Genomic DNA, 12,895 nt, shown 5'->3' with positions numbered 1-12,895 from the left:
TCGCTGTTAAGATTTGTGTTTAAGATTTAGTACCGCAGTCCCAGCTGCTTGTATGTTGTATGATAAACAATGTACATACATACCAAGTTAATTTAAAATAATATATTTTATTACTTTGCACATTAAAGGAAGTCAGTTGAAATACTTGAAATTCTTATCTTTTCGACCTTTGCACAGGAGCGACCTTTAAAATTGAGGTTGTCGTGAGGAAAAAAGTATGTTATATTTTGTGAATATATCATCAACATATCTTTTTACGATTATGTATTTATAGTTTAAACACATCAAAATTAGATTAGTCGTGGTAATAAGGTTCAGAAAATTTGCATCAAGTTACACAGGTTCCTACCACCTCTTAACAAACAAGATTTAAATCTTAACATAAAGAGGTATTGCATTTTATTTTACGTGATGGGAATAAGTCATATTTACGTTGAGAAATGGTACGCCTGCATTTGAACAAAGTGCCAGGCGACGGTGAGAATGCATCAAATCACATCCGCGCACTTCTTTGTTTGCGATACTAAAAACATCAGGTATTAAGAGCGGGGCCATGATGTAAGCTGAAAGCGATTTAAACCACTGGCACTTATCCGTTTCGAAACACTATGAAAACTCTAACTTGGTCTATAAGGCGTCTCTGATTCCTGATGGACCGATCTAACTGATGTTGTTAACATTTCAAACATTTTCAAAATGTCAAATGAGCACTTAATTAAAGTACATGTCAAAAGATTTCACACCAAGGAGATGAAACGAGTCTTAAACATCATTAGATAAATTAATAAAATTCCCGCTGGCGCTTATGAATTGGACCAATATAGTGAACACTCACCAGCGATTTCACATGTAAATCAAAGCGAGCGTGTCCGCAGCACCCCACATACAATGGTCGCAGTGGATTCAGGTCGTGTTTAGTGCATCTAACTCGGTTAGCTGCTAACCGATCTATTGTCACTGCTATGCTACATTTGAATGCATTTTATAACAAAGCTAACAATTTATATACGCCAAGCTGTGTGAAATAACAAAGAGAGATGATTTTGTTCCGCGCTATGAAAATATTAATGAAGTTAGTCACTTTATTTTCGGATAAAATCACTAATAAAACCTGTTTGCATTCCTGATAAAAAAAAGCAAATATGGTTTGAAATTAATTATAATTGGCAATTGGTAGTGATTGAAGTTAAGTATATTATCCATACAATCAAATCTTGCATAATTAAATTAACTTAAGTGTCAATTAAAATGTTTGACAACATTTAAATATAAGTTAATAAATTGTAAAACGAGTTCCATCATCATTACAAAAAGATTATAAAGCTGTATACAATAACAGATTGGTTAACTGTTTCTTTTTTGCAACATATTTAACATATATTTTAACTTCATCATCAATCTGCCCTTATCCCTATGAAGGGTGGGCACATGGGTCATATCTGAATTTGCCCCGTTCTTACGCATATCCTCTTTCACACAATCCATCCATACTTTCTTTGGTCTTCCTCTACTTTTATAGCCATCCACATTCAATCTCTTTACTTTTTTGTTTATATGAACAACAACCACGCTAACCTTCTGCTCCTCAATTTCTCGATAACTGGCGCTACTTTCAAACTTCCTCTGATTTATATATTTTAACTTGAAACTATACTTTAAAAGAGCACTAGATCAAGAAATAAAGCTGTCAAAATCTGCAATAACATATCCATGAAATTTTAATAGAAAATGATTAGTAACACACAGAGACAAGAACAAAGCATTTAAATATAGATATATTGTGTATTCTTTTAAGCTGCAATGGTACGAGTAGTTGAATTTTTGAGCGCTCTCACAATTTGGAGTGGTTGCCCTTAGCTATTGTGGGCTAACTCTGAGTGAAGCATACATACGTACTAGTATTGTTTTATTGCGAATATAAAAAACATAGAAAAATAGTGACGAACATTTTATTTTTCTGTTTACTAAAATAAAATAAAATTGGCGCGGTACATAGAGTACAGAAAGGTCAAAGAGTAAAAGAAAACATCTGTTCAATATTAATTCAATTGATAAATTATAATTTAATAAAAAAATAATTGCTAATTCAATTCAATCATTCTTGATTAAACGAAGAGGACAATGTAAACTAACTTTATATCAGATTTACAATAAATTCCGATTAAAGTATTAGTAAATTAAAAGAAAGCAGCATTTCATACGCGTGTGAACGCAGCTTTATATGGATTAGCAACAGCAAGTGATAGTGCAAACGTGACGTCTCGTATGTGGTCTGCCAGTGGACGCGTGCTGCGTTATCAGTGCAGTAAAGATGTTCATATCATTAGCACTAGACAACGTCGCAACGTTTTGAATGACTGCCTAACCGTAGAACTCCACTGCCGCGATACTGTCTAAATATATACTGACATCCCTTTCATTATCTTTAACAAAACAGGGATATATAACAATACGAATAACATTGCAGTGGAATTCTACTGCGAGAAACGCTTACTAATTAACTAATTGCCAGTTAATACTTTACGTCACTTCGAAATACCATACAATGGAAGAAATTATAAGTTAAAAGCCATAAACTTGTAATTATCTTTAACAAAACAAAAATAACAATAAGTTTTAAACGGAGATTTTCGTCTCAGAATTCCACGGATAATAGTTTGCGGTTGCGCTATAAAGGATCTGTACAACCAGAGCATATTTCTACTTTTGGATTGGTCACGATCTTTTACTAATAAATAGGCTGATACAGGAATGATGTTAAAAATAGAACTTGTATGTGGCACTTTAGTATACGATGAGATTGACATGTGAATAAAGTTTAACTGCAGAACAAATTAAGCACATATTTTAATGTAATATTGAGAAAATGTACCGTTAATCTGGCCTTGAATTTAATATAATCTGTAATGTAGTATTTTTTTTAATATTTTCCTTGTAACAGGTTTTTCCAACTTTGTTTTTTAATTCCATTTTAATGTATTTTATTAATTGCCAAGTATATTTTAATAGTCTCTTTTACTAACAAGATTTAAGTCTAGATAATAAAGAATACATCGTTATGATACTTTAAGGGTATATTAATCTACAACGTACACTATGATACAAGATCGTACTTAAGTTGTTTTAGATACATATATCAGAAAAAACTAACATCCTAACATCCATCCATCCAAACATTCACGTTTATAATATTAGTAAGAGTAAGATGAATAGCAAAAATACTGCACAGTACAGTTTGACTGTAGTCAGACAGTGTTAGAATATCTACTCAGGACTTCCTGACTGACTTGCTTTCGTCTTCATCATAAACAATTCCGTGTAACAACTTGCAATGTTCTCTTGATTTATTTATCATCATCCCTTCATCGATATCAATATGTTTGACCAAATTCCTTAAGAAAACAACTTGCTCGAGAAACCACATGTTAACACGTCGTTGCCAACTTGAAAACATAATTCGGAATAATTTGGCAAAGTTAGCTTGTACTTGTACGTTTAGGAATTTCCACAACTGCATTGAATGGTTAATGGCTAAAAGTTTGCTTCCTGAGGTTAAATTAATTCAGGCTTATTACATAAATCTATTTCATTATTTCTTCTATATTAATAATGCCCAACACCAATCTGAACGTAGGACTTATAACATTAAACTTAGCAGCAAAACATTATGTTTATTAACCTTAATGTTTAATGAATATATTTGACACGTGAAAAATAAGACATTGTTTTGGTTCAAAGGGTAAAGTCATGCAACTCTTTGAATATTTAAAGTTCGAATCAGAATTCAACTAATTAATTTCTTTTTCTTGTCAATCCAAAAATCAAACGAAAAAGAAATCCTCATAGGGATTAAAATTTTATATACCAGTATTATCTTGATATACACAATCAGCTTTTATTTAATGTGAACTTACAGCTTTATCCAGCAGCCAGCTGGCGGGGAAAATAAGCGGTATGTATGTAATCATGTAGATCAAGGAGGTCCAGTAGACCACGATGCTGGTCACACCGTAGTACTTCACCACCGCGTCCTGGATGATGCTGTACTGGATCCACTGCATCGCGTTCGTCGCAGAGTTGAACACGAAGATGAACAGCATCAGCCAGCGGATCGGGTACACCGTGTACTCCGTCGGTTGCTTCTTACTCGGAGATTCCAATACGCCACCCTTCTCTCCGACTCCGTCCATAACGCTACCGCTAACCTCTATGGTCTTTGAGTCGCCCATATTTATATTTTTTAATTTCTGAGATTAATTTATTTTCAAAAATTACTAACGCGATTTGGCACGTAAATAACACAGTAATTTTAAATTATTTTATAATTATCTGCAAGTACGCTTTTGAAGCGTTACCTTTGCCTACTTTATTATAATTTAAAGTTAAAACTATTATTGTCAAATTTCCCGCGCGCGGTAAACAGCGCGTGGTGGACAAGTGGCGCGCGCGATGGGCCGCTGTCGACTGTCGAGTTTCCCTCCAACACGAGTGAGAGGTTGAATGAATACTTCCTGCGCACCCTCCGTCCGCTCGGCGTGATGATAACAATGATACGGCAGACTGACTGTCTCCGTGTAAACAATTATGCACGGCGTAGTCGTATGTTGTTTGTAAACCTTTATGCACACTGTAATAAACAATCTTCGAGCAATTTTGTCTCGCTATTAATTCTTTGTATCGTAAACAAATAAGTTATTAAAGTCAAAATCGTTGGACTCTCAAGTAAATTATTGAATTACAAATATAATGTTCGTAAGAAACGGGATTCTTACCACGATTAGGCTGTTTGAGCTCCCGATATTTCGGCACAGTTGCATGCGCCATGTTCACGGGTTGACTGAACTTGACCGTTTCTTACGAACGTTATATTAGTAAAAACTACGAAAGTTTAAAGTTATATATTGAATTACAGTCTATTTCAACTCACAACTTACACAATAGTCACATAATCGAACCTATTATCCGCAAGGGCACATGCCGCTGCCGGCGTAGCAAATCCCACACAATGGCCATTGAGTTTGGAACATTCTGTCCACACTTCCGCGTCAGAATCGTCAACACACTCATGTTGACAAAATATATAGTGTGAGAACACATACAATGTTAAACAAACCTCGAAAGTACTTTTGAGTTGAAAAAGATAGCGTTAAATCCAACTTTATCACGTGTTATGAAGTTATGAAACCTGTGTTATGAAGTTATTCAAATTCTTTAGCGCAAGTTGATCAAAGGAATGTCCACATGTTAACCCGAAGTTCTGCAACTTCAAAGTTTGTTTAGCATTACTTGATGAACTTAGGTTATGTAGGAGATGGGAGTATAAATTATATGCTACGCAAAATCAATTTATTCACGTCACTCCACTTTAAATCAAATTACTTAAAGATACAGATAATAATGTCTTTTACTCTCACAGGATTTCTCTTAGAACCACGAAATAAAAAGTCACAAAACGGACTATTTCCGAGATCGAAATAAATAAATAATAAATTCAAACCATCAGGCATCCACATAGATACTCGTTATCACATACATTGTGCTGAAAAAACTAATTAAAAACCGTATGTTAGGAATAAATCGACCTTCCGTACGCCATGAGAACGGAGCACCGCGCTTTGTAAATGTCGCAAGGATCGCGCACTAATTAAAAGTTAGAGTCTTTATCGATATCTATCTATCTCTACGTAATATTCTGGGTTCTCATAAATAAATAGCAAGCAAGTCAACAACTTATTTTGCCTAGTCTGCCTAACTGCGATAACAGCATCGCTCTCGCCAGGACCGATAAGTTTTTGGACTTAGACTTAATCTTCAGTTATAGTAATTTTTGTACATTGTTCCTTTATATAACAAACAGTCACTTAGGTATAATTATCAAGTGCGTATTCAACATATCTGTTATCAATGTTGTGTGTAACATATTCTGAAAGAAACGTCTTAAAATGTCAAAGACAAAGAGTGCATGATAATGGTTGGAGAGCGTCACAGACATCACGCGGATGACTTCGGAGTCGGTGGGTAACAAAGGCCATTATCTAAGCTACCGTACAACAAGCTGGCACATAAGAACAGCTCAATGAAAAAAAAAAACATTAAATGACAATTGAAAAAAAAATGGTACGTCGCGTCGTCATTATTTTGCATTGAAAAGGCCAATGTATTACTACAATATTAACATCTCGAAAATGTGCTTTTTTAATAGAAAGAAGTACTTGGGCATCGCATCTACCTCAACCACTTTTTTGTAGTGAAGTATTATAAAGTAGATGTATGTACATTTCACAAATAAACCGCCAAAAAATTCATAGGGTCCAAAAAGTCCATAGGGTTTCACGTCGCAGATGAGTCTGTTTTGCATAACAGCGGCAGCACGATTTATATAGAGAGGGACAATCGTAAATCCTTCGCTACATGACGCGGGCCGATCACAATTTACGACATGTCACGTCATCGAGCTGTATACGGGGCTGGAAATGTACGCACATATTTGCTTAAGTATGCATAATTTTTGAACATTTTGGTGGTGTCAAAATAATCGATCCCAGTACAAAATTCATGGTGCGGGCTCATCTGTTTAGATTACCTATTACTCCAACAATATCTCAACAAAACATTAGTATCGTTCCACTGAGCTCTGTAAGAGGAACACAGAAAGTTTAAAGCCGCCTTATTTTAGTAAAAGTTTTAAACGAAGCTTAGGTATTACGTCATATCTGCTACTCGAAAGCGCTGTACAAACTTTCTGCTGATCCAGACATTTAAAAGCTAGACATTTATACAATGATTTAGTACTTTTGTAATATATATTGTGTAAAATAAGCGTAGAAGTGCGATATGGAAATATACAAGCATCTGTCCGTGCGTAATAATTATCTTCAACTGATGATACCGGTCACGAGTGATTCTTTAATTTTTTTTTAAATCCTCTTACCTCTAAACATTTGTCTATCTAGTGCACTGAACAGTAGTTTAATATCAATATTGAATGCTATTTATATTTGTTGTTTTTATTAAATTCATTGAATTTAACTGTGCCTTTATTAAACAGTGTAATGTAAGCTAATAAGAACCATTTGTTTAGACGTTTTATTTAAAATCTTTTATAAGAAGGGATTTAAGCTCCTATTTTTAAGAGCCGTAACTTCATACAACAGTTTATCTCTGGCAACGTCCATTTACAAAAGGAATATGTAGTCACTAGTTTTAAGCTGACCTCTATTGCACACGTGTCCCGGCCGCAAGCAGCTCCAGAGCCAGCAAGATTAATTGCAAGCTACGCTTATAAATGGAGTACGGCGAATCTCCGTGGATGTATATCAACAGTTAAACTCGAAGTGGACATATAAAATTATACGTGTATATGTGTTTATAGTCTGCACTAAAACCCCTGTGATCTTGGCCCATGTGATAATGCTTTACGACAATAACTTACATAAAATAATAGCAACACAAATAACACTGATAATATTGCCGCACACAACAGGCAGGCGCTGCGTGATTAACTGCGCAGGGATTGTTTCGAATTTTCACAAGTTATACGAACAGTTGGCACTCTATTGCAAATCCTACCTCTATTTCATATAAAACTGTACAAATATATAACAAAGTAAATTTAAGTTCAACTTATTTTTTTTAATAATATTTTTATTTAATAAAGAAATGAATTTAAAAAATCCATTACTAACCTTTAAATTTTATTTGTTTTTGTAAAGTTTACATTGATGTTAGACAAACAGAAGACGAAACAGTCGCGCCACGTTAAACCCAATACAAGCAAACAACTTATTCCATAAATCATTGGACAATTAGATCGCGCTGCCACTTTATTCAGAACAAATTATTCTTGATTGAGTTATTAATAATAAATTAAACGAAAAACATGTGTAAACATAAGACTACAACTTTAAATTTGGAAGTGAAACAAATTCAAAATGATGCAATGTTTAATTATGATTAAAAGTAAAATGTTGTTAAAAAAGTAATATATAAAAAAATAGCAAACTTGTAATTGTAAAACTTTGTTTTAAGTTATAAAAAGTAATACGAACTTCGCGCGGTCGAAGTTCGTGCTTGCATCCACCATCCATAACTATCTATTCTTGGTAACTTTCAAAGTGATCTGACACCAGCCAATATTCAAGAAACTTCTTGAATAACAGTACAGCAATAACTATTGCTTGTGCCTTGTACCTCTTACCTAAGCGTTAAATTAATTAATAACCTGTCTTAAAAACTTTCTATTTATGTTTTTGTTGCTACCTGAGATATTAATAGGACAACACAAGATTACACAAATATCAGATAATATTGTACGATACATGCGTCGCGAGCATTGTACAATAGTATCGTATAGTAATAAAAAGTGTCGCGTTTTAAAAGTGCTGCCATATGAACATATCTATAAAAATATTAATTAAACGCTTTTTTAACGCGCGATAAAAAGCACCCGTGAAGTTCAACTGAATCGCCGCACGACGCTTGCTTTACATAGGCCGATAATTTTCATACATCATTAGTTCGCTGTATAAAGACCGTGTCATCGACAAATGAAACTACGCCCTAAGACATTTCTATCCCATCGTTTAATTGCAAAGACAATTTCATCACTTTCAAGTGTCCATTATCACAAGATCTGTCTATAACACGAACGTTTTTTTTAATCATACTAATTTTTCATCAAAATTAAGTCTTATTACCGCTGCATAGCTGTCAAGATAACTTTCTTATAACCGAGTTGCACTTTAAAGTTTAACCTATAGGTCAACTTAAGCTGGCTAGTAGGAAGATGGATGGGATGATGTGATCTGCCCGGCTCGATAAACGAATTAAGTTAGAGCAATTTAATACTTGTAATTAGTTTGAAGCAGCTACTTATGTTAATCTTTTTGCACTCAAAGTAGATAACTGGTCGTTAAGTAATACCCTTTCATTAGAATTATCACACTTCATCCGATCTAAACTGTCACTTAACTTCTCTGAGTTCAGTGGTTAGTATTCATTACAAATAAAATAATTCTATCGATAAGCAAGAATGAGAGATAACTTGTTAGTTAAATTAATTTAATTTAAAAAACGATTATCTTTGCTTTATAGCTTTTCGTTATGAGTTCGATAAATCGCTGTCATGAGGAACAAAAATATAGTCATCTCACTTTTTGCAAGGAAAATGATAGAGAGCAATATGTTTTTATGCGACTGTTTCAGCAGTGGAAGCCGAGGGTAACAAAATTTTATACAACAATAAAGATTCTACATTAATCGTTATTTAATTGCTTCTAATCAATTCTTGTAACGCAATAAATTTCGACTAATAACCTAATAAATAAAAATTATCACTTTAATCGCACCTGGGACTAAAGATACGATATTAATAGCTTTAGTTCAATATGCCTTTCAAACTGTATTCAGTTTTAAGATTTAAAACGTAGAATACACAAAAACATTAAAGTAATATGTCCGCTGACTTAGCTTAACATTGCAATAGCTTTGAATTTGAACCTAGTTTGGTTTTAAGAATTATCACCGTTCTTTTCTTGAAATTGTTATCTAAAATAAAGTTTTAATATTATTAATAAAGCAGTTACACAAAAACAGAGCTACAAATATGCACGGGCATCATACCTTAAAATTTATGGCCGTGAAAAATGAATTCCAATAATGCACGGTATAATCTTGTTACACACTCTGTTAAAAAGTTGATAAAGTTAATATTTAGTGTGAAATAAAAATTTAAAAATATAACGTTAAAAAACCTATGAAAATGTATATTTCATTTAATACAAGTCGAAATTATAAACAAGATCAATGATTCAGAAAGTGATCCAGGAGGACCCCTGGGGTACACGAGATAACAGGGATCACGACGTCGAGACAAAAATTACCTTCACAAGTGGAAAATGTATAGCTAAAAATACACTGAAACCAGATAAAATTATATTATGAGTCTACGAGAAAGAAAAATTAAGGAATCTCCAAATAGAGTATTTACTTTCTTTGTTCTCTTTGTATGTTTTGCAGTTTAATAAATAAAATCCTACCGTCTTATCGAGTAACCAGCTGCCAGGGAATATGAGAGGCACGTAGGTGATCATGTATATCATTGAAGTCCACGACACAACAGTACTCTGCACATTATAGTACCTCACAACTATATCCTGTATTATTGTATACTGCATCCATTGCATCGAATTCGAAGTCGAATATAGCACGAACAAGCCCAACATGAACCATCTTTTTCTATGCACTTTGTATTTAGTTACACTGTCAGACGCCACGTATTCCATAACACCTTCTAATTTCTTTGGACTCGTGTAAGTCGACCAAGCAGGTTCTACTGCTTTAGTACTATCGTTTTCATTTTTATTAACCACAGACATTGTTCCATCAAACTAACGTCCATCAGTTGCTAACGCGCACAGTTTAAAGACAGTTCACATTGATAATTTACTCATTTTTTATCAATCGTCCGATCGTTTACATCAGTGAATTCTTTTATCTACTCAAAAGTATTTGAGCTCTTGTTATCGAATTAATCATCGTCTGTGAGACCGCGAAATTGTTGTTATTTCAAGTGTTTCGCAATCTTTAGGTTCATGTGAGGCTAAAGTGATAAGTAATTGGTGATGGATGGTTAGATGGATATTTGTTTAAAGGTATCTCCGGAACGGCTGAACCGATCTTGATGAAATTTGGCACAGATATAGAACATAGTCTGGAAGAACACATAGGCTACATATTAAGTTTTTATTAAATTTCGTTCATATTAAATTTCGCGCGGATGCGTCCGCGCGAAATGCACTTATATATGCATTACACTTGTCTTCAATAATAAACGTCCCAAGACAGAAAATGATAGAGAGTAAGACAGTAGACATAAAATCTGGTACCACAAACGATGAAATTTCCTTTACTTTCCACCGCGAATTCTGTTAGCGGCTTACGTTTTACAAAGCCTTTACCTAAAACCTGTCTCTTTGGTTGTTTGTATTGCTTTGACGTATTTAATGCCGTCGAAATGAAATGGACGTTAAGCCGCTGCGCAAATTTTGCAAATGGAAACAAAACTTTCCTAATGGATGTTGTGGCCGGAGATGTTGGAAATTCAATCACTTGTTTGTTCGTATTGAAATATTTACTTGATTCAGTATTTGTAATCTGTTTGTCCAAACGTTTTGCGTCTAAATAGCATTACATTTAAGTTATAACTTAAATAATAAGTATGTTAAGTAAGACTTAAAGTTATTAAACCAAGTGCTCAAATAGCGATTAGATACGGAGCAAACATAGCAAAGTTATTAAAATTGGTGCGAGACGCGACGCGACCGCGAAGTCTTCGGATTAAACACTCGCCCTGAAGATGGACCCCCGATGGGTTCGAAACTAGTCGGTGCCGTCACCGGACGATCAAACGTGAGTTAAGCCGTTTCTTAATTAATTAATTATGATGTCTCACGAAAGTTTAAACAATTTAAGTTATTAAAACTCGAAAAGGTTGTGTCGTTTCGTTGCGAAGTTCCTATAACCACCTTCCAGCTCTATTATCAGATCAGCACCATGTCATCATAGTACCACATTGTCACACGATTTATACATGTAAGCTAAATTTGATGACAGACAACGGTACAGATGAAATTAAATAAAAGCTTGTAATAAAAGCGATAAAAGGAACTCACCATTTTATCCAGTAGCCAGCTGGCGGGAAATATAAGAGGCACGTATGTTATCATATACACCATGGAGGTCCACGACACAACAGTACTCGGCACACTGTAGTACTTCACAACTATATCCTGTATTATAGTATATTGGGTCCACTGCAGCGAATTTGACGCAGAGTATATCACAAATAACACGAGCATTACCCATCTAGATTTGTACACAGTGTATTTAACACCATCCATTTCTTCTGTCAAGCCGTCTACTACACTGCCAGTTACATCCAATCTTGTACAAGAATCAGTCTCTGATAATAACGATGTAGGTTCCGGGGGATTGTTCATCCCGTTCCCGTTCTCAACAATCACTGACATTTTATATTTTAAAAAAGTCTTATATTATTTGGGTCCCACATATAAGCTCAAGAATTGTGTTCCACGTATGTTTCACAGATACATAATACTGATAAAATTTCACAGTTACTAAGACACTATTTTTGAGCGTAACTTCAGGTTCACGGTCAATCTTCACGACAAAAATGTACTTGTTCAATGAACTTAGATAACGCAACAAAACATATAGCTGTCTCTTTCACGTAACATTTTTTCAATAACTTTTTCTTGTACCCGCCTTTGCAAAGTCAGAGTAACAACTGAATTATTTTATAATGAAGCTAAATGGAAAATTCATTGAATTAAACAAACAACGTATGCTACTCGTAACCTTCACAAGTGTACGGGTTATCATACCACCGATAAGCGCTAGTACGATTGAATAAACATAAAATTAAAAATATTTATTGTGTATTCAAATTAAGATTTGCAGATGTGAAGGTCAAGTAACAAATGCTGCCTAATAAATAAACCTAAACAAAAGTCTGATAAAAGGAATTAAAAGTTATAATAGTTACAAAAAGTATACAAACTAAGTTTTTTTTTTATAAGAGAAGGAGGCAAACGAGCGGCGGGAATACTGAGGTGACCAACGACACCCATGAACTTCTGCTAAAAGATTGGAACTGCAGATGCGTTACCGGCCTTTAAGGAAATGGTATTTTCGCTTCTTGAAGGTCCCTAGGTCGTGTATAATCTGTGATTTTTAGTACATGGGAATTGGGACTACAATCTTAATATATATAAATCTCGTGTCACAATGTTTGTCCTCAATGGACTCCTAAACCACTTAACCGATTATAATAAAATTCGCACACCATGTGCAGTTCGATCCAACTTGAGAGATA

At 34.3% G+C, this 12,895-nt stretch overlaps 1 protein-coding gene across 2 annotated transcripts in view; it reads right to left on the bottom strand.

Moving 5' to 3' along the window:
- LOC106710493 (feline leukemia virus subgroup C receptor-related protein 2) overlaps positions 1 to 12,308 on the bottom strand; it is a 30,355-nt gene extending 18,047 nt beyond the window's left edge. Inside the window, exon 1 of one of the 2 annotated variants that reach the window (XM_014502565.2) lies at positions 11,673 to 12,308. In XM_014502565.2, the coding sequence (XP_014358051.2) occupies positions 11,673 to 12,029 (357 nt within the window). In that variant the 5' untranslated portion in view covers positions 12,030 to 12,308. Of the gene's footprint in view, positions 1 to 10,037; positions 10,433 to 11,672 lie in introns of those variants that run through there. The other variant, XM_014502568.2, reaches the window with a different exon arrangement.
- Between the last annotated feature and the right edge of the window lie 587 nt (positions 12,309 to 12,895).

Source organism: Papilio machaon, chromosome 2, assembly GCF_912999745.1.
Source record: "Papilio machaon chromosome 2, ilPapMach1.1, whole genome shotgun sequence".
Lineage (NCBI taxonomy): Eukaryota > Metazoa > Arthropoda > Insecta > Lepidoptera > Papilionidae > Papilio > Papilio machaon.
Note: the sequence above shows the minus strand (reverse complement) of the source record. Positions and strands in the feature narration are given on the sequence as shown.